Source organism: Myotis lucifugus, unplaced genomic scaffold, assembly GCF_000147115.1.
Source record: "Myotis lucifugus unplaced genomic scaffold, Myoluc2.0 scaffold_8, whole genome shotgun sequence".
NCBI classification, from domain to species: domain Eukaryota; kingdom Metazoa; phylum Chordata; class Mammalia; order Chiroptera; family Vespertilionidae; genus Myotis; species Myotis lucifugus.
Genome location: NW_005871056.1, coordinates 7,663,949 through 7,685,964, shown reverse-complemented (window position 1 = coordinate 7,685,964; position 22,016 = coordinate 7,663,949). Strand labels below are relative to the sequence as shown.

The following is a 22,016-nucleotide window of genomic DNA, read 5'->3' as shown; positions in this document are numbered from 1 at the left end:
GAGTGGTAGGTAGAACCAGATCTGTCTGGCTCCTAAGCCTCTGCTCTTTCCATGGGACTGGCATTCTTATGCCCTTTCTAAATATTTGAGTCTGGTAATTTCTTTTTGCAGACTCACTCTGATTTCCTTGTAAATTCCTTTTATGATGAAGCTCTAGGTGGTATAGCATTGGGATTCTGGTTCTGGTATTGCTTTTGAACCATGTCAGACAGCTATTAACAACTGTAAACAGTCCTTTTCCTCTGTTGCCATCCTAGAGCTCATCCTACAGGCTGTGACTATTGTAAGACTCCTCCTCTCCCCTCGGGACCTCATCACCTACATATGCGCTGTGTAAGCCTTATCTTATCTCCCACAACATGAGAAGAGGGGTGGCCAGCAGAAGCCTCTTATATATGCGGGTTGAATTTCGCTGCAGCTGGTCTCTACATTTCCTCTCGTGACCCCTCACCCGTACTTCTGTCTGCATCCCTTTGCTTTGCCTCTCCCCTCTCCACACACTGGCACTTTTTCTGAGCACTACCACAGCTCGAAAAAACTTTAGCTTGTGCCAATTATTTATTCTCTTAAACTGCCATCAGTTTCTCTTCCTTTTAGACCACCGGTTCTCAACCTGTGGGTTGAGACCTCTTTGGGCATCGAACGACCCTTTCACAGGGTCGCCTAAGACCATCGGAAAACACATATATAATTACATATTGTTTTTGTGATTAATCACTATGCTTCAATTATGTTCAATTTGTAACAATGAAAATACATCCTGCATATCAGATATTTACATTACGATTCATAACAGTAGCAAAATTACAGTTATGAAGTAGCAACGAAAATAATTTTATGGTTGGGGGTCACCACAACATGAGGAGCTGTATTAAAGGGTCGCGGCATTAGGAAGGTTGAGAACCACTTTTTTAGACTCATAAACTTTTAAGTGTTTAGGCCTGCTATCTCTATTGTATCCCTCCTTTATTTATTTATTTATTAAAATACATTTTATTGATTTTTTACAGAGAGGAAGGGAGAGGGATAGAGAGTTCGATGAGAGAGAAACATCGATCAGCCGCCTCCTGCACACTCCCTACTGGGTATGTGCCCGCAACCAAGGTACATGCCCTTGACTGGAATTGAACCTGAGACCTTTCAGTCCACAGGCCAACGCTCTATCCACTGAGCCAAACCGGTTAGGGCTATCCCTCCTTTAAAGCAGATTACAAAACAATATGTAGTATAAATTCCATTTCTGTAAAACAAATTACTATTTGCATAGAAATGTCTAGAAAGATATACTCCTAAATGATAAGACAGGCTGTCTCTGAGTGGTAGACTAAAGGTGAAGTTTTTATCACAATTTTCTAACTCTGCTGCAGTGAATACATATTACCTATGTAAACAGATAAAGGGGAATAACTTCTTTTTCCTGTTTATTAAAGTAATACAAGTTCATTAGATCAACTTTATAAATTATAAAACAGTATAAAAAGCCAAAATACTTACAATCCACAGCTCAGAGTTAACCACTATTAATATTTTGGAACCTTTTAGCTTGCGTGTACAGGTAAACACATTTTTACTATGGAGGTTATATCACAAACAATTTTGCAAATGTGATTTCTCCATTTAAGTTTATGTACAAGCACAAAATTTAAATGTCTGCATAATGTGATAGTTAGATACCGTGACTTATTTAACCACTCTATTATTGTATATTTGTGTTGCTTTGAATTTTTAAATTTTAATTACCTGTGACCAATGCCAATTGTTTGGATGAATAATTTCTATCCAAATTTCTAATTATTTACAATAGACACCCAGAATTAGAATTGGTAGTCAACAGATATAAATTCAGGCTATTGCTACATATCGTCAAATTACTTTCCAGGGAGCTTGGGCCAATTTGCAGTGTGTGAAAGTGCTTGTCTTACTGCACAGTGAGCCGAGAGTGAGGGTGTCTGCAGTGTGCTTCCTCTATGGGAGAATAGTTAAGACTCTTTAATTGCATCTGTCTGTTTTCCCTGCTAAGGCAGGAATCCTGTCTGTGTTCATCATTACCCAACACTGCTTACTATACAGTATCAATGCAAATAGTTATTGAATTAATATTATCTTTTAAAAAACTGCTGCCAATTCAGTAAGCTAAACATTTTTGGCTCTTGTGTTTTTAAAATAGTTTTATTTAAGTAAAATTTATATATTATAGAATTCACCAATTTACGTATTCAAAGTGTTTTAGTAAATTTTTAAAATTGCTCAACCATTACCACAATCCAATATTAGAACACTTTCATCCCTCCATCTGCCTGTCTTCTCCCTTGTTCCTGTCTGCATTCACTATCCACTCTCATTCCCAGAACTAGCCAACCAGTGATCTGCTTTCTAGCTCTATAATTTTGCCTTTTCTAGAAATTTCATATAAATGGAACTGTATAATATATAATTTTTAGTGCCTGGCATTTTTCACATAGAATATTATTTTTGAGAGATTCGTTCATGTTGCACGTCTTAGTAGTTCTTTTACTTATTGAGGTATAACTGACATACAAAATTGTTCATGTTTAAAGTATACAGTTAATAAAATTTGACTTTAATATATACTTTAAAAGCATCACAACTAAGATCATGAAAATATCCATTCCTCCTTACCTAAGTTTCCTCATTCCCCTTTATAGTCATTGAGCACTACACCACAGGTAATCACTGATTTTTTGTCATTACTGTTAACCCTTGAACATGGGTTTGAATTGGGCAGGCCCACTTATACATAGATTTTTTTCAATAAATATATAGTTGCCCTCCATATACCTGGGTTTCGTGTCCACGGATTCTAATAACCACAGATGTGGAGGAGGACCAACTGTACACAATATTCTATGCCATTTTACATAAGGGACTTGAGCACCTGCAGATTGTGTGTGTGTGTATGTCCTGGAACCAATTTCCCATGAAGGATGACTGTAGTTGATTTTGGGGAGTCAAAAGTTGTATATGGATTTTCAACTGTGAGGGGGGGGTTGTGCCCCTAACCTCTGTGTTGGTCAAGGGTCAACTGTATAGATGTTTGCATTTTCTAGAATTTTATATAAATGGAATCATACAAAAATGGAATATACTCTTCTTGTCTAGCTTTTTTCACTTGGCTTAATTATTCTGAGATTCATACATGTTCTATTTATAGAGTTCATGCATTTTTCTTTCTTTTCTTTTTTTTTTTTACTGCTGAGTAACTTTCCATTAGATGGATAAACTATTTTGTTTATCAGTTCACCAGTTTGGTGGATATTTGGGTTATTTCCAGTTTTTGGCTATAAGTACTACTCTAAACATATATGTCTGAGTCTTTGAGTGAACACTTCTCTTGGGTAGATTCCTAGGAGTGGAATTTCTGATTCATATAAGTGTATGTTTAATTTTTTAAGAAACTGCCAAGCTTTCCTCAAGAGGCGATAAATTTTACATCCCCATCAGTCCAATGTATGAGGGTTCCAGATTCAAATCATTGTGCCAACTAGTGATTTTTGTTATTTTAGTGGCTGTGCAGTGTATGCTATTGAGGTTTTAATTTACATTTTTCATATACTTTTTTTGCTGTTTGTACCTCTAATTTAGTTAACTTTTTACTCAACTCTTTTGTCCATTAAAAAAATTAGGTTATTAGTCTCTTTGTTACTGAGTTGTAAAAGTTCTTTACATATTCTGGATATGAGTCCTTCATCAAGATGCTATGGAAATATTTTCTTTCAGTCTTTTCATTTTCTTAATGGTGTCTTTTGAAGAGCAATCGTTTTAAATTTTGAAGGAAGTCCAATTTTTTGATATTTTTTATCGCTCTTGCCTAATCCAAGGTCACAAAGAAACTCTGCTATGTTTTACTCGAGAAGTGTTAGAATTTTTCAGCTCTTACTACATTTAGTTCTCTTATCCATTTTGGGTTAATTATTTTTATATGTGGTGTGAGGTATGAATTGTTCTTTTTTGTTTGCATATGGATATCCAACTATTTCAGTGTTGTTATTGAAAAGGCCATATATACCAGGGTCTGTTTCTAGAGTATGTCACCAATCTATGTGTATACTTAGACATGTGTATATAATGCTATAAAATTGTGATGATTGTTTGCTTTATAGTCAGTTTTAAAATCATACATCCTAAGTCCTTCAATTTTGTTCTTTTAAAAAAGTGTTTGGCTCACCCTGGCCATGTGCTCAGTGGCTAGTGTAGGCCGGCGCACCGAAGGGTCTCGGATTCAATTCCTGGTCAAGGACATGTACTTGGGTTTCGGGTTGGGACACATGCAGGAGGCAACCAGTCCATGTCTCTCACATCCATGTCTCTTACGCTTTCCTCCCCTCCCACTCTCTCTGAAAAGCAATGGAAAAAATATCCTCAGGTGAGGATTAACAACAAAAACGTAAAAGTGTTTGGCTGTTCTAGGTAGTTTGCATTTCTTTTTATTTTTAATATATTTTTATTGATTTCAGAGAGGAAGAGAGAGGGATAGAGAGATAGAAACATCAATGATGAGAGAGAATCATTGATTGGCTGCCTGCTGCATGCCCCCTACTAGGGATCAAGCCCGCAACCTAGGCATGTGCCCTTGGCCAGAATCGAACCTGGGACCCTTCAGTCCACAGACCGACGCTCTATCCACTGAGCCAAACCGGCTAGGGCAAGTTTGCATTTCTATATAAATTTTAGGACCAGCCTGCCAATTTCTGCAAAAAAAGCCTGCAAGGATTTTGATAGGGAATGGATTAAATCAGTAGATCAATTTTGGGGAACTGACATTTAAACAATACTGAGCTTTCTAATCCTATTTATTTAAGGCCATCTTTAATTTCTCTTAGCACTGTTTTGCAGTTTTCAGTTCTTTTGTTATATTTGTCCCTAAGTTTGGATGCTAATATGAACAGAATTATTCTTTTTGAATTTCACTATTTGACTTTTCATTGCACTATATGGAAACACAACTGATTTTTAAAATATTAAGCCTGCATTCTGAGACCTTGCTAAACTCACTTATCAGATCTGGTAGCTTTTATGTAGATTTCTTAGTATTTTCTACTTAAAGTTTACATAATCTATGAATAGTTATACTTCTTCCTTTCCAATCTGAATACTTTTAATGTCTTTCTTGTCTTACTTCACAAGAAAGGAACTTCATTACAATGTTGAGTAGAAATGGTGAGGAATAGAAACATCCTTGCCTTGTTCCTAATCTTAGAGGCAAAGTGTTCAGTTTTTCACCAGAAATATGATGTTAACTATATATATTCTTTTTTCCTTGGTCTAGTTCAGTGGTTCTCAACCTTCTGGCCCTTTAAATACAGTTCCTCATGTTGTGACCCAACCATAAAATTATTTTCGTTGCTACTTCATAACTGTAATGTTGCTACTGTTATGAATCGTAATGTAAATATCTGATATGCAGGATGGTCTCAGGCGACCCCCTGGGAAAGGGTCGTTTGACCGCCAAAGGGGTCGCGACCCACATGTTGAGAACCGCTGGTCTAGTTAAAGATCTTTTAAAAAAATTCTTTCCAAGGAACCAACCTTTGGTTCTATCAGTTCTTTCATACTGTTTTCCTATTTCCTATTTCATGGATTTCTACTCTGATCTTCATATTTCCTTCTTTCTACTTACTTGGAGTTTGGTTAGCTCTTTCTTTTTCCAGCTTCTTAAGTTGGAAGCTTATATTATTGATGTTAGACCTTTCAGAGCCATGAATATTCCTTTAAGCACTACTTTAACTGCACCCTCATGCATTTTTGTATTTTGTTTCAAGATAATTTTAAATTTTCCTGTGATTTCTGCTTTGACCCATGTGTCTTTAGAAGTGTTATTTTTAACTTGCAAAAATTTTGGGGTTCCCAGATTTCTTCCTGTTATTGATTTCTAATTTATTTCTACTATGGTCCAACAACATACTTTAAATATTACTATAACCCATTTCAATTTATTGAACCTTGTTTTACTCATCTAATATATGGTCTGTCTTAGAGAAGTTCCATGTGCACTTGAAGAACATGTATATTTTCCTGTTGTTTTGTTGCATGTTTGATCTCCATATTGATTAGATCAAATATGTTGACTATGTTTGAGTCTTCGATTATCTCTAATTCTATTGATTACTGAAAGAGTGTTGAAATTTCCAATTATAATTGTTGAACTGTCTGACAATTTTTGTTCCATGTGTTTTGGGCCTTTGTTGTTAGGCACATATACAGTTAAAACTGTTACATCTGACCATTATATTTTAACTGTTGATGAAGTAGGGATATTTATGTTTATTTCCTGAGTGAAATTTATGTCTTTTGACTGTTTTAGAATTTGTCAATATTCATGTTATTACTATTGATTTTGAAGAATAAGTGTTATATAAAAGATCACTATTGGTTATATGATCCAACCTAGTTTGTTTGCCTTTTTTTTGTGATGCAAAATTTGGCAATTTATAAATTCTAGTATACTTGAATTTATAATTTCCTTATAAATTTCTCCTATTACCTTTATGCTTTCAAAGTCTATTTATATTCTTGAAGATATTAGTTTAACATGTATATTTTTCACCTCACCACAAAGAGCCAACCTTTTATTGACTAATTGATCTTCTTTTGACACATTTAATACACCATCTTTATAGACTATATTGCTACGCATATATTTTCTGTTTATGCATGGAAATGATACTGGGTTTAATTACTATGGCTTTATAGTAATTATATGCTAACTCTCTTTCATACCCCATAATAACTTTGTTTCTTTTCAAAACTCATTGCTATTCTTATGTATTTATTGTTCCATGTGAAGTTTAGAATTAGCTTATCAAGCTCCACACATGTTTTGGGGGATTATATCAAATTGGTAAATTAATTTTAACATGGCAAACGGTCTTTATATTTTTTGATGAAATTTTATATTTTCTTCATATATATTTTTCAAGTCACATTTTTTCTTAATATTACAATAGGATTTTTTCCTATTATATTTTTAACTGGTTGTTTCTGGGGTATAGGATTAATACCATTTAACTGTTAAGAAGGTATACTTCTTAAGTTTGCTTAGTTTTAAGATTTTTTCCAAACTAGAAAATACATTAAATTTTGTCATATTTCCCCCCCTCTTTTAATCTATTAATGACAGATCTTTTGTAAAGCTGAACCAATTGCAATCTTGGGCTAAAAACGACTTTTATATATTGGTAGATTTGACAAATCTGTGGTCCAGTTTTCATACCTGTAAAATGGGGACAATAGCATCTACAAAATATTTTTTTTTTTTGTGAGCACCCAAGTGAATTAAAATATTGAGTAGTGCTTGGCACATAGTATGCTGCACGTGTGTATAAATTAATAAATTTATTTTTGTTTAAATAAAGTTTTTTTAACTTCTTCCTTCTATGTACTTTATTTGGTTCTGTTTTGTCATCCTTTTTAATGCAACTTCAGAGGATAGCCTAGTTCATTTACTTCAGTATACAGGTTATATATTTTCCCTTGTTCATATCCCAGAGATTTTACTAAATACAGGGTGTGTCAAAAGTAGGTTTGTCGTCATGTGTACGTGAAACAGTTTATTCTTGTATGATTTATTAATTATTGAATTATTTTCTATATAAACTATAAATCTACTTTTCCCCCAACCTGTATAATGTTTTCATTCCTGATTTTAAAGATTGTAATTTGTATTTTCTTTACTCATTTCTTTACTAGTTAATAATTAACTATCTTTTTCTAAATATGATTAGGAATTTTTCTATTTTATTTTTTTTCTTTTAGTGATTGATCTTAAATTTTTAAAACATACTTTAACTCTAGCCATTCTTAGAGAAATATAATTCTATCAGCATCTATATTCTCCATTCTCATAAAGACTCATAGCATATTTCTCTGGCCTCTTTCTACTCTCTTATGTTTTCTTCATTTTTCTTTATGCAACAGACTTTTGTATAATGAGTTTGTATCCTGCAACTTGACTGTATTTACTTATTTCTTCCAATAGCTTTTTGGTGGACTCTTCAAGATTTTCTATATCTAGAATTATGTCATCTGTAAGTAGTAACAGTTTTACTTCTTCATTCCCAGTTTGGATGCCTTTTATTTCTTTTTCTTGTCTAATTGCTCTGGCTAGGACTTCCAGTACTATATTTAATAACAGTGGTAAGAATGGGCACCCTTATCTTGCTCCTGATCTTAGAGGAAAAGCTTTCAGTTTTTTTCCCAATCGAGTATGATTTTATCATAAATGGATGTTGTATCTTGTCAAATATTTTCCCTACATGCATTGATAGGATCATATGATTTTTATCTTTTACTCTGTTAATGTGGTATATCACATTGATTGATCTGTGGATGCTGAACCATCCTTGCATCTCTGGAATGAACCCCACTTGATTGTGATGTATGATCCTTTTAATATATTGTATTCAATTTGCTAGTATTTTTAGGATTTTTGCATCCATGTAAACTAGAGCTACTGGCTTGAAATTTTCTTTTTTTGGGTGAGTTATTTTTGCCTGGTTCTGGTACCAGGGTAAATGTTAGCTTTGTAATATGAGTTAGGAGTATTTCTTCTTGTCCAATTTTTTGGAAGAGGTTAATAAGGATTAGTATTAAATCTTTAAAAAAATATATACTCTATTAACTTCAGAGAGGAAGGGAGAGGGATAGAAACATTAATGATGAGAGAGAATCATTGATTGGCTGCCTCCTGCATGCCCCCTGGGTATCAAGCCCACAACCCTGACATGTGCCTTGACCAGGAATCCAACTGTGACTTCCTGATTCATAGGTTGATTCTCAAGCATGGAGCTACAGCAGCTGGGCAATATTAAAAATCTTTTTTTAATGTTTGGTAGACTTCACTAGTGAAACCAAATGGCTTTGAACTTTTGTTCATTGTCAGTTTGTTGTTTTTTTTTTGTAATTACTGTTTCAATTCCCTACTAGTGATGGGCCTATTTAGATTTTCCTCCTAGGAAGGTTGTATACTTCAAATAATTTGTCCATTTCTTCTAGCCTATCAAATTTCATGGCATATAGTCTTTCATAGTATTCTCATGTAATCCTTTTATCTTCGTGGTGTCCATTCTAACTTCTCTTCATTTCTGATTTGAGTCTTTTCTCATTTCTCTTAGTGAGTCTAGACCAGCCGTGGGCAAACTACGGCCCGTGGGCCGGATCCGGCCCGTTTGAAATGAATAAAACTAAAAAAAAAAAAGACCGTACCCTTTTATGTAATGATGTTTACTTTGATTTTATATTAGTTCACACAAACACTCCATCCATGCTTTTGTTCCGGCCCTCTGGTCCAGTTTAAGAACCCATTGTGGCCCTCGAGTCAAAAAGTTTGCCCACCCCTGGTCTAGACAGAGGTTTGTCAATTTTGTTGATCTTTTCAGAGAACCAGTTCTTTGTTTCATTTATGTAACATCATCTTCCACCTCTTCACTTTGAGCCCATGTTTGTCTGTGAAGTTGAGAGGAGTCTCCTGCAGGCAACATATAGTTGGAGCTTGCTTTTTAATCTATTCTGCTACTTTGTGACTTTTGATTGGTGAGTTCAGTCCATTTACATTTAGGGTAACTATTGATATATGAGGACTTACTGTATCCATTTTATTTTTTGTTTTCTGGTTGCTCTTATCTCCATTGTTTCTTTCTCTTGTGATTATGTCTGCTATGTCAGTTTGGTAGTTTTCTGTGATTTTTTTTCCTGTTTTCTTTTTTTAGGTTTTGTGTCTCAGCCCTGACTTTTTGTGTGTGTTTACCATTAGCCTCATGTAAAGTGCCTCATACATACAGTAGTCCTTTTTCTTCTGATTGCATCTTATCTTCATTCCCTTGTGAGTGGTCAGTCCTTTCCTTCTCCCCTTTCATGAATTTGTCACAAATTATCTTTTTATGTTGTACCAAATTGCAGTTAGTTATTTTTTAATGACATCCCCTTCATTTAACCTTTATGTTTAAATTAAGTGTTCAAGATCTTATTCTGAAGTAGAGTTGCAATTTCCTACTTCTGTCTGATAGTCATCTTACTCAGTTTTATATACTTTGTTTTTTTGGTTTTTGGTAGAAGAGCTCCTTTAAAAATTTCTTGTAAAGTAGGTCTTGCAGTAGATTCTCTCAGCTTTTGTTTGTCTGGGAAAGCCTTTATTTTTCTTCATAGCTAAAGGACAATTTTGCTGGATATATTATCCTTGGCTGACAGTTCCTTTCAATATTTTGAATATTTCCTTCCACTTTCTCCTGGCTTATAATGTTTCCATTGAAAGATGATAATATAATAGGGTTTCCTTTGGCTGCCTTGAGAATTCTTTGTCATTAAAATTTTTTTATCCTCACCAGGAATATGTTTTTTGATTTGAGAGAGAGAGAAAGAGAGAGACATTGATTGGTTGGTTACCTCCTGAATGCACCTGACCAGGAATCAATCCACAACCTTTTGGTGTATGGGAAGATGCTCCAACCAACTGAGCCACTCGGCCAGGGCTTTGTCATTAATTTTTGATAGTTTGAATAAAATGTGTTTTGGAGAAGATATTTCTGGGTTGATAAAATTAGTTGTTCTGTTAGCTTCCTTTATTTCAAAAGTCCAGTTCGTTCCATAGGCTTGGGAAGTTCTCATCAATTATTTCTTTGGGTAAGCTCTTTGTTCCCTTCTCCCTCTTCTCCTTCTGGTATATCTATTATCCTTATGTTCCTCTCTCTGACAGAGTCAGATAGTTCTCGTAGAGTTCTTTCATTTTTAAACACTCTTCTTCCTTCTAGTTTCTGTCTTCGTGTTTGCTAATTCTCTCTTAAGCAATTAAGTTCTTCATCTCCAGATTTTCTGTTTGGTTCTTTTTGATAGTTTTAATCTTTTTGGTAAAGTACTCCTTATGTTCATTAATTTTATTTTTGAGGTCATTGAACTGCCTTTCTGAGTTCTCTTGTAACTCACTGAGCTTCTTCACAACTGCAGTCTTAAATTCTCTATCATTTAAGTGACAGTCTTCCATGGCTTCTGGAGGCTTTTCATTTTCTTTAAGTGCTCCCATGTTACCTTAGTTGTTCATGGTATTTGATGGATTGTTTCTTGGACACAAATTTGAGCTATTCAGCTATTTTCTTGTTTAGATACTGTTTTGATCTCAACAATTCAGCAGGTTGACAGGCAGGGTACTTTTTTTCCCCCAGTAGATGGTGTTATAGCACAAGTTTTTGTTTTCTCTTACTTGCACTATTTGTGCCTCTGGGATTACAGTGGATTGGTATTATTTCAGTTAAGGAAAATGCCATGTATGCACTGGGATAATGGGTGTCCTCTGTGACTGGCTTGCTTGGGTTATGGGGCATCACCACTGTAATGGGGGGAATAGAGAACTGGTGTGGTAGGCAATGGAGAACTGGCTTTGTGAGCTCCTAGAGCTATTTCCTTTTCACTAATGGTCACTGGCCCCACTGCTAATAGAATTGGTGGGGCAAGGGAGGCAAGTTGCAATCTTATGGCTCCACCTCTCTGCCAGCAATCACTGTAGGCACTATTGTACAGCTTTCTCTACCTGGCTGTTTGGATGGGTGGAAAGTTTGCCATGTTGTGGCTCCATCCTCTGCCAGCAATGGCTGTTGGCACCACTGTACTAAGACTTCCCAGCCACCTCTACTGGGGCTTGCCATGATGGGAAGGGAGGAAGGGAGATGCCTTTTCTCTGAGGAACACTGCTTCTGAACCTCTTATACTCTAGGTCAGTGGTTCTCAACCCGTGGGTCGTGACCTCTTTGGCGGTCGAACGACCCTTTCACAGGGGTCGCCTAAGACCATCCTGCATATCAGATATTTACATTACGATTCATAACAGTAGCAACATTATAGTTATGAAGTAGCAACGAAAATAATTTTATGGTTGGGTCACAACATGAGGAACTGTATTTAAAGGGCCAGAAGGTTGAGAACCACTGCTCAAGGTGGTAGTGTGAGGGATGTAGCTCGACTTCTCCATTACTACCATTCTCTCTGGGGCTGCAGTGGGCACCCAACTGTGTCTGCAGCCATCATCTCTGTCCTTCTCCTTGTCTCGCTTCCATATCTCATTCCAATAGGCCCACCTTTAGATGTACCATTGGGTGAATCATTCAGGTATGTTTGTGTGTTGAACAGGGAATCCTTTGTTGAGTTATAGTTGTCTGATTTGTTGTAAATTTAAGGATAGAAACAAAGGAATCTTCTTACTCTGCCATGTGGCTGATGTCACACTATTATTTCTTTTCCACCATGGCTGCTCTATGTCTGGGCTCTTTATTGGTTGGTTTCCTGGTTTTATGATTATGTCCTTTTTAAAGAAAAGCTCATGGATGCTATATTCCCTCCAGTTATTACATGTTTGAAAATGTCTATTTGTGTTTTCATGCTTGAATATCATATTGGGTTAGTGTAAAGTTTCTGGGTATAGACTTTCTATCTCTGAGAAAGTTGTAAATATTGTTTCACAGTCTTCCAGTATTTATTTTTACTGTGGAGGTATCTGAGCCAAGACTGATTTTTGCCCTTGTCTGGTGACTTGCATTTTGAAAAATGAACCCCCTCCCCAATAAGCTTTTATTTACCTTTGAATTCTGGTAAATTCACCACACATATCTGGGGTCAATAATTACAAGTATTTCCTAGATTATAAGAGAATCTTGTTTAAGAGAATTTGATCTTTCAGAGTTAGGTCTTCATTTCAATAAAGCTTTTTTATTATCTTTGAATTTTTTCCTATTCTGCTTGTCCTATCCAATATATACACTGAGTGGCCAGATTATTATGACCGGCCAGATTATTATGACCACCCCATCAGTACTTCGTTGGGCCACCTTTTGCCTTCAATACTGCGGCGATTCTTCTTGGCATTGACTCCACAAGATGTTGAAAGGTGATGCGAAGAATCTGATACCATGCCTGATGAATACCAGCTGCCTGATGGCTCTTTTAACTTCGTCCCACAAATGCTCAATTGGATTGAGACCTGGTGATTGTGGGGGCCACCTAAGCAAGGTAAAGTCTCCCTCATGTTCTTGAAACCACTCCTGCACAATACGAGCACCGAGCGCATTGTCTTGTTGGAAGAAGCCATCTCCATTGGGATACACCATCAACATGATAGGATGAACTTGATCAGCAACGATACTGAGGTATGTTGTGCTATTCAGACGTTTATAATGGTCTGCCCCTCTAGCAACTTCAGCGCAAAATTATAGCTAATTTGCCTACAAACGTCAGGTGGTCATAATAATCTGGCCACTAAGTGTGTGTGTGTATAAGACCGCCATCTTTGTTGGGTTAATTTGCATAGTCACTCTGATAGGCTGGTGGGCATAGCGGAGTGACATCAATTTGCATGTTTCTCTTTTATTAGTGTAGATGTCAGATCCCTTTTGTTTTTCTTACATACACTTAATTTTCTTTCTGATACTTATTTTGTCCATAGGATAATTTTATTAATCTTCCTATTAGACACTTAGATTGTCTCAGAGTTTTCACTGTTACAAGTATCCACACACGTTCTTAACAGCAGTGATGTTGCTTCATAAGATCAGTAAAATTGCCCTAATTCTTCCTAAGGATGCTCAGTGTCAAAAACCTTTAAATCAGGTTTGTGAATCCACTTGCCTGTCTTTTCTTTGTATGCAGTCTCGGGATAATCAGTGATGAATGATTTTAAGGGTTTCCAGGTCATTATCATAAAAATGAGACCCTATTTTTGTGACTAAACATATTAAGGAAATCTTCAGATTAAAGAAAGTGGTTTGGTGATGGCTTCTTCATTACTCTCAAAAAAGATTTTGAAGACTTAATGGTAGGGGTGACAAATGGTATGGTCTCTATGTAGGACTAACTGATGTTATCTATTGAGCTGTATATATTCTGTTTATTCCACTAGATCTACTCTCCCCCTAGCTCTGGGTCCGAGGAGGGTGACCCAAATGGACCACAGCAGTGGGTTCTTATCTTTTGGTTTCTTGTTGGAAGCTAATGGAAAGTGCCAGCAGTATACAGTCAGGTGACTCTCTCCATAGTTACTATCTTCAAGTTCCGATGATGGTTTCATCTCCTTGTCCTTTCAGGCGTAGCAATGGAAATGGCTCCATACTGTTGCTAGTTTTGGGTGTCTGCATCATTTCTTGTTGGTTTTTCTAAAATCCTAACACTTTGCAAGTATGCTATGTTTGCTACATACACATCTAGTAATTTATCCTACATGAGTGTAAAGTAACAGGTATATGAAATTATTCTTTGTGGCACACTCTCTCTCTGGGAAGCATGCCCACACCATTCCCTTCCCCCTCTTCTTTGCCCACTTCTTCCTCATAGGCATGCATCTCATAAACTCTAAAGGACATCAGGAGACTTGCATTTAGGAGAGCAATAGGCAGCAGCAGCTCATCCAGGGCTAACCATATGAAACCATCTCTAAGGCCCTCTTTCCTCTGACTTCCCAGAGAACTAAGGCAGACAAGCCTAGGTCTCTATTGTTGCTTCCTCTATGCTAAGCACTTCCTTGTTTCACTGTCCCCAGCTTTTATAAATGTTCGCTCATAGTAAAAAAAAAAAATTATTCATTGCAACATTGTATTTCTAAAGTGAACTATTAAAATATAATGTCCACATACAGAGGATTGTAAAATAATGGTATAACAACACAGTGGACTATTATGCAACTGTAAAAAACTTAAAACATTCATTAGATATAGCTATGGAATAGTTTCCAATTTATTGGCTTGTTTTTTCCCTCAACCTTCAGTTATTCTTTTATTTTTTTTATTTTTTAAATATATTTTTATTGATTTCAGAGAGGAAGGGAGAGGAAGAGAGAGATAGAAACATAAATGATGAGAGAGAATCATTGATTGGCTGCCTCCTGCACGCCTCTTACTGGGGATCGAGCCTGCAACTTGGGCATATGCCCTTGACCAGAATTGAACCTGGGACCCTTGAGTCCGCAGACTGATGCTCCATCCACTGAGCCAAACCAGCTAGGGCTTCAGTTATTCTTTTAGTAATTTATTCCTCATACACTCAAGGCCCCCAAAATATTTGTGAAGCCTCATTTATATCTCAGTGATCATAAAATACAAGTGTTTGTTTTACCATGGTGTTCTTCTAATCTTTGCTGTTATTGTTTTTAGCTTTATTGAGGTTTACATGATATTCAAAAAATTCTACATATTTAATGAATACTTCTTGATGAGTTTGGACATAATTACATCTGTGATGTCATTTCTACGACCAAGGTACTAAGCATATCCATTACCTCAAAAAATTTCCCTGTATTTGTGTGTTTTAATATATTTTTATTGATGTCAGAGAGGGAGGGAGAGGGAGAGAGAGATAGAAACATCAATGTTGAGAGAGAATCATTGATTGGCTGCCTCCTGCATGCCCCATACTGGGTATCAAGGCCACAACCCAGGCATGTGCCCTTAACTGGAATTGAACCTGGGACCCTTCCGTCCATAGGCCAATGCTCTATCCACTGATCCAGACAAGCTAGGGCTGTGTGTGTGTGTGTTGTAGGAACATTTAATATGAGCTCTATCCTTTTAATATATTTCATAAGTGTACAATACCATATTTTTAACTATAGGTAACTATGTTGTATACTAGCAGATCTCTAGAACTTATTCATCTTGTATAATAGAAACTTTATATTATGGAAAAGGCATGGTACCAAGCTGTCGATATAATATGCTACCATATGTGTAAGAGAAAAAAATAAAAAATGTATATTTGCTTATATATATATATATATATATATATATACACACACACACACACACACACACACGCGCGCGCGTGTGTGTGTATCTATCTCTCCATATATGTACATATATGCAACAGAGAGTGAGAATGTGAGGAAGAGAGTATTTTTGGAAGGGTACAAAATAAATGATAACAGTGGTTGTTTTAAGGGAGGAAAACTGAATAGTAGGAAACTTTTGACTATTGTTTCTTTGAATATTAAATTATATGAATGTACTGCTTATTAAAAATGCACTATTTTAATAATAAGTATTCATTGAGAGCCTTAGAGAAACAATGACTAAAGAAGAATTAGAGGAGGAATCCCTAGGTGATGGAAAGAGCCAACAAATTATAAAGTTATGAAATGTTCTAAGCAGTGAAAGTCTCATGATTTAATTTCTTATCATGGTCCTTTTGTGGGATAATACACTATTATAAATTCCATGTAGAAGTTATTTCGTGTTCAGGGTTGAATGCAGAAGACCATATATGATAAAGATTTGTTTTAAACATGATCATCTTTTATTACTTAAAAAAGCTTTTCAGTTCTTCTGGCCTCCTTCCATATTTACAGAGTTCACTGACATCACTAACAAAGTAGTATGACTGCACAACAATCTTAGTTTCCAGTGAAAGGTACAACTTCATTAAAGGAAATAGGACATGAGGAGACTCTTCAGGAAATTAAGAAGGAAAGAGAAAGACTGCTGGGGAAAATATTCATTCAACTAAAGTTGTTTAAAATCACTCATGTTTATGATACTCAAAAATTGTAAAAATAGGAAAGGATTACTAGCTTGATTTTTTAAGGTGGTTTTAATATTTCCTGATATGGGTACCTCTCCTAAAAAGGTTCTACAAGACACAGGGAGATTCACTTACCCTTCCTGGAACTGTGCTTGGGCAGACTCCTCCGCTACAAGCGTCTCATACTCCTCAGCAGCAAACCTGTCCCAGTCAGAGGGCTCAGGCATGTCATTCTCCACATCCTGATTGGAAAGAGTACCGCACAGAAAAGAAAAAATAATTAAAGACAAAGAACTGGAGATAGGTTTATGGATCACTGAAAGAAAAAACCATCTGAAAATGTTTCATTGTTAAAAGAAGTGCTAAAGTAATAATACTCCTAAAGTGATTTTCCACACCTGCAATCACAAAATTATAGTCTACTGTCCATCAGCTAAATTCTTTAGGTCTACATTCTTTAGCCTTGTAATCAGAGACCTTTTTCTAGACACATCCTCCCTGGCACTTTGCCCAACAGCTATCTGGAGTGACCTGTGGGTTGCATATGACACCTGCATATGCCACCCCTTACTCTGGCAAATTTTTACTGCTTCTTTAAAATCCAGGTCAGCCCTAGCTGGTTTGGCTCAGTGGACAGAGTGTTGGCCTGCAGACTGAAGGGTCCCAGGTTCAATTCCAGTCCAGGGCACATGCCCAGTGGGCTCGATCCCCAGTGTGGGGTGTGCAGGAGGCAGCCAATCAATGATTCTCATCATTGATGTTTCTATCTCTCTCTCCCTCTCCCTTCCTCTCTGAAATCAATAAAAATAAATAAATAAATAAAATAAAATCCAGGTCAAATACCATGTCATCTCTGCTGTCTTCCTGGAAACAGCCCCTCTCCCTCAAATCATTGCTTTGCTACAGTATATGCTTGGTTTCCACCTTTTACTATTCCGTCTTTTTCATCTCTATATACCTATTCTTTATATACTAAGTCTTTTTCATTTCTATATAACCAGTGTCTCTTCAACAGTGTCTGGAGTTTAATTGAGCACTTTCTGACTAATCATTTTTTTCTTTTTTTGTACATCAGAACAAATTTAATTAGCTCCTCCTATAAAGAAAAGTAAAATTTAAAGGTAAAATTTAACAGTAAAATTTATAACACAAATAAAAGAAAGAAAGGGGGGAAAGGCCATTTTCTTTTCCTTCTATAATATGGACATCATGGATTATATATTCCAGGTAAAATATGTTTTTCTATAATGATAATGAATTAGCATTTTCCTAGGATGTAGGGTTAATTATACCTAGAAGAATGCAAATACCTAAAAATTGATCATACAATGTGTTAATTATTACACTTAATCCATTTTAGGGACTCCAACCCCAACCTTTTAACATTCTGAAATTTGCATGCGTTTTTAGACTTACAATTGGCAATGAGTATTTGTATTTTAGGAGGTGATCTTTGTATTCTTACTACTATTTAGGTCAAAAGGTTATGCAACATGTAGAAGGAAAGGAAAAGATTGTAAAAGTTTCCTGTTGTACTCCTGTATGACTCAACTGAAACAGTCTTTTTGTATTAACATAATTTTTACTTTTAAAACAGGGGAATGAATGTTGAAGGGGAAGTGGTGATATTCTACTTTTTGTTTGTTTTTGGACATGGGTCGTATGTCCAGGTTTTCTGAGGGTCCATAGGTTTTTGTATAGGGAAGGGTGCTCATCTGTTTTAGGTGTAGAATGATTTCAAACTGATAGTCATGAACAGTGATCATTAACACTTGAAAAAGTGTTACATTTTCTGAAGTTTGTTTATCATAGAGAGCTTCTAGTTGTCATTATGATGGGGAAAGCTATTTACCAGGTCATCCAGAAATGCATGATACAATTAAATCAAGTCCAATATACTTTCTAATACAGATGTACCTTTTGATATATTTTAAAATTAGAAGTTTTTTCAAACACATTTTTTTGTAACTAGTTTCTAATATATATGTAAATGCACATGGGCCATACAATTCACTCAATGATAGGCAGATGTAGGTTATCTAAACTTGATTAGCTGTCTGAACAGATGTGCTCTAGGTCCTTTATGCTCTTTTCAGTATGTGATGAAATGTTTTAAATGTTACCTCTTTAAATATCAAGTTCTTGCAGACAGAAACCATTTTTATCTGTAGCACACAGCCCCTGATATTACAACCCTCAAATAGAAGTTAAAACTATACTGTACCTTCTGGACTGCAAAGGGATCTCTCTGTTCATGGTCTAAGTATTTCTCCAGATTAAAGAAAGTGTCATAAAAGATGTGAGCCATTCTGCATCTCTTCAGATCTCGTAGAGTTATTTTGCCTATGTAAAAATACAGGACTGGTAAATTCCAAGACCTATTTTGGCAAGTGAAAAAAACTTCTACTGAAGTTTAAAAAGTATATGTAAACATCTACACTAATAAAAGAGAAACATGGTAATTAGCGTACGACCGCTACCCTTCCCATTGGCTAATCAGCATATCCTTATGCAAATTAACTGTCAGCCAAGATGGCGGCCGGCAGCCAGGCAGCTGGAAGCGAACATGAGGCTTGCTTGCTCCAGGGACTGCGGACTCCAACGTTCCCCGCCTGACTTGCCGGCCTCTCAGCTGGCAGTTTGAAACATTCTAACAAATATAGGCCGGGATCTCAGAGCTGAAGTTATACATTGTTTCGATTATAGAACCGAAACAAACCAGATACGAAGCCTCAGAGCTAGAGCCAGAGCTAAAGCTGGCCCAGAATAAAATTAAAAAAAGGAGCGGTTGGGAGCTTCAATCAACAACCGCCAGCCTGAAAGCAACCCTCAGCCCCTCACCCAGACTGGCCAGGCACCCCAGTGGGGACCCTCACCCTGATCCAGGACACCCTTCAGGGCAAACCAGCCGGCCCCCACCCATGCACCAGGCCTCTATTCTATATAGTAAAAGGGTAATATGCCTCCCGGCACCGGGATCAGCGTGACAGGGGGCAGCGCCCAAACCCCCTGACTGCCCTGCGGCTCTGTGTGTGATGGGGGCGGGGCCACAACCTCCCTATCCGCCTTCCCCTGTTCGTGACAGGGGAAGGCGCCCCAAACCCCTGATCAGCCCTGCTCTGTGCTTGATAGAGGGCGGCACCCCAACACCCCCCCTCCACGGGCCCTGCTCTGTGTGTGACAGGGTAGAGCCATAACCTCCCCATCGGCCCTGCCCCGAGTGTGACAGTGGCGACACCCCAACCCCCTGATCGGCCCTGCTCTGTGGGTGATAGAGGGTGGCGCCCCAACCCCCCTCCACGTCCCTGCTCTGTGTGTGACAGGGTAGAGCCATAACCTCCCCATCGGCCCTGCCCCGAGTGTGACAGTGGCGACACCCCAACCCCCTGATCGGCCCTGCTCTGTGCATGACAGGGGGCAGCGCCCAACCCCCTGATTGGCCCTGCTCTGTGTGTGACAGGGTACAGAGCCCCAACCCCCCTGATGGGCCCTGCTCTGTGCGTGACAGGGGGTGGCGCCCCAACCTCCCCATCGACCCTGCCTTGAGTGTGATAGGGGGCAGTGCCCCAACCCCCCAATCAGCCCTACCCTGAGAGTGACTGAGGGTGGCATCGCAACCTCCCGATCCGCCCTGCTCTGTGCATGACAGGGCGGCGCCCCAACTCCCCAATCAGCCCTGCTCTGAGCCCGACCAGGGGCTGCACCTAGGGATTGGGCCTGCCCTCTGCCACCTGGGAGCAGGCCTAAGCCAGCAGGTCGTTATCTCCCGAGGGGTCCCAGACTGCGTGAGGGCACAGGCCGGGCTGAGGGCCCCCCCTTCCCAACCCCCGAGTGCACAAATTTTTGTGCACTGGGCCTCTAGTTTATCTATAATAATAAAAGCATAATATGCTAATTAGACCAGATGTCCTTCCGGACGAAGCCGGGGCTTCGAGGGAAGCCCAGGTCCCCGGTGCCAGAGAGAAGCTGGTGCCAGCAGTTGGGGGAAAGAAGGCCTACTCTTGCACGAATTTCGTGTATCGGGCCTCTAGTTTTATTATAAAAGTCCCATTTCTTTCCTTTTTTGAGGTAAAATTCACATAACATAAAATTCACTATTTTAAAGTATTTTAAGTGGCTTTTAGTACACTCAGTGTTGTGCAACCATCACCACTATTGATTTCCTTAAAATTTTCTTCACCTTTCAAAAGGGAACTCCACACTCATCAAGCAGTCCCTCCTCCATCTCTTTTTACCCCCGCCCTCAAGCCCCTGGCAATCACTAGTTACTTTCTGTTTCCATGGGAAAAAATCCCATTTCTTAAACAGGATTTGCATCAAGTGTTGGTTCCACACTAATAGTAAAGGAGAAACTTAAAAACTGAAAAACTCTGTAAAGTTAAATAATTTAGGACAATCAGGATTACATGCCCCACGCTATTACAGAGATGAACAGTGAAAACGGCGCTTTATGCAATGTTACCATCACTGGCTGGCTTCACCAGGTCAAGCATCTGGCACAGCAAATCATGGAATGGCAAGGGCTCGATGCCCATGGCTTCCATCCGTTCACACTGCTCCTCATAGAAATACTCCAGCTCGTACATGGAGAGCACACCATCCCCATCCACATCCATGCAGCGGAACCAATACTCGATGCTAGGAAAGAGGGACACTCATTAGCAATGGCCTGTACAGGTCCTTTATTCATTCAGATTTATTATTGCCCACCTTCTTTTTAAATAAAAGTTACATATGTGTGCGATTGCCTCACACCTGTCAGAAAGGCTATCATAAAAATACCAACAAACAAGTGTTGACGAGGATGTGGAGAAAGGGAACTCTCGTGCACTGTTGATGGGAATGCAGATTGGTGCAGCCACTGTGGAAAACAGTATGGAGTTTCCTCAAAAAATTAAAAATGGAACTGCCCTTCAATTCAGCAGTTCCACTTCTGGGAATATATTAAAAAAAACCTGAAATACTAATTTGAAAGAATATATGCTCCTCTATGTTCATTACAGCATTATTTACAACTAGAGGCCCACTGCACGAATTCGTGCACGGGTGGGGTCCCTCGACCTGGCCAGCAATCGAGGCCTCTCAGGGCCAATCAGAGCCAGCTGGCCGGGGGGAGGGACCGCGGGAGGTTGGCTGGCCATGGGAGGTTGGCTGTGGGAGCGCACTGACCAACAGGGGGCAGCTCCTGCATTGAGCGTATGCTCCCTGGTGGTCAGTGCGTATCATAGCTACCAGTTGGTCGTTCGGTGGACCAGTCGTAACAGTCGCCTAGGCTTTTATATATATAGATAGCCAAGATTTGGAAACAGTGCAAGTGCCCATCAGTTGATGAGTGGATAAAAAAGCTGTCATACATTTATACAATGGAATACTACTCGGCTATAAAAATGAAGAAAATCTTACCTTTTGCAACAGCATGGATGAACTTGGAGAGTATTATGCTAGTGAATAGCCATTCAGAGAAAGACCAGTACCATATGATTTCACTTATATGTGGAATCTAATGAACAGAA

At 38.1% G+C, this 22,016-nt stretch overlaps 1 protein-coding gene across 7 annotated transcripts in view; it reads right to left on the bottom strand.

The window, feature by feature from the left end:
- PPP2R3A (protein phosphatase 2 regulatory subunit B''alpha) overlaps positions 1-22,016 on the bottom strand; it is a 104,629-nt gene that overhangs the window by 9,752 nt on the left and 72,861 nt on the right. For 5 of the 7 annotated variants that reach the window (XR_002827978.1, XM_023749562.1, XM_023749561.1 and 2 more), the window contains 3 exons: positions 20,966-21,141; positions 18,728-18,846; positions 16,639-16,745 (listed from right to left, as the gene is read on the bottom strand). Coding sequence is in view for 4 of the 7 variants with exons in the window: in XM_023749562.1 (XP_023605330.1) it covers positions 16,639-16,745; positions 18,728-18,846; positions 20,966-21,141 (402 nt within the window). In the remaining 3 variants the exon portion in view is untranslated. Of the gene's footprint in view, positions 1-16,638; positions 16,746-18,727; positions 18,847-20,965; positions 21,142-22,016 lie in introns of those variants that run through there. The other 2 variants (XM_023749563.1, XR_002827980.1) reach the window with 2 other exon arrangements.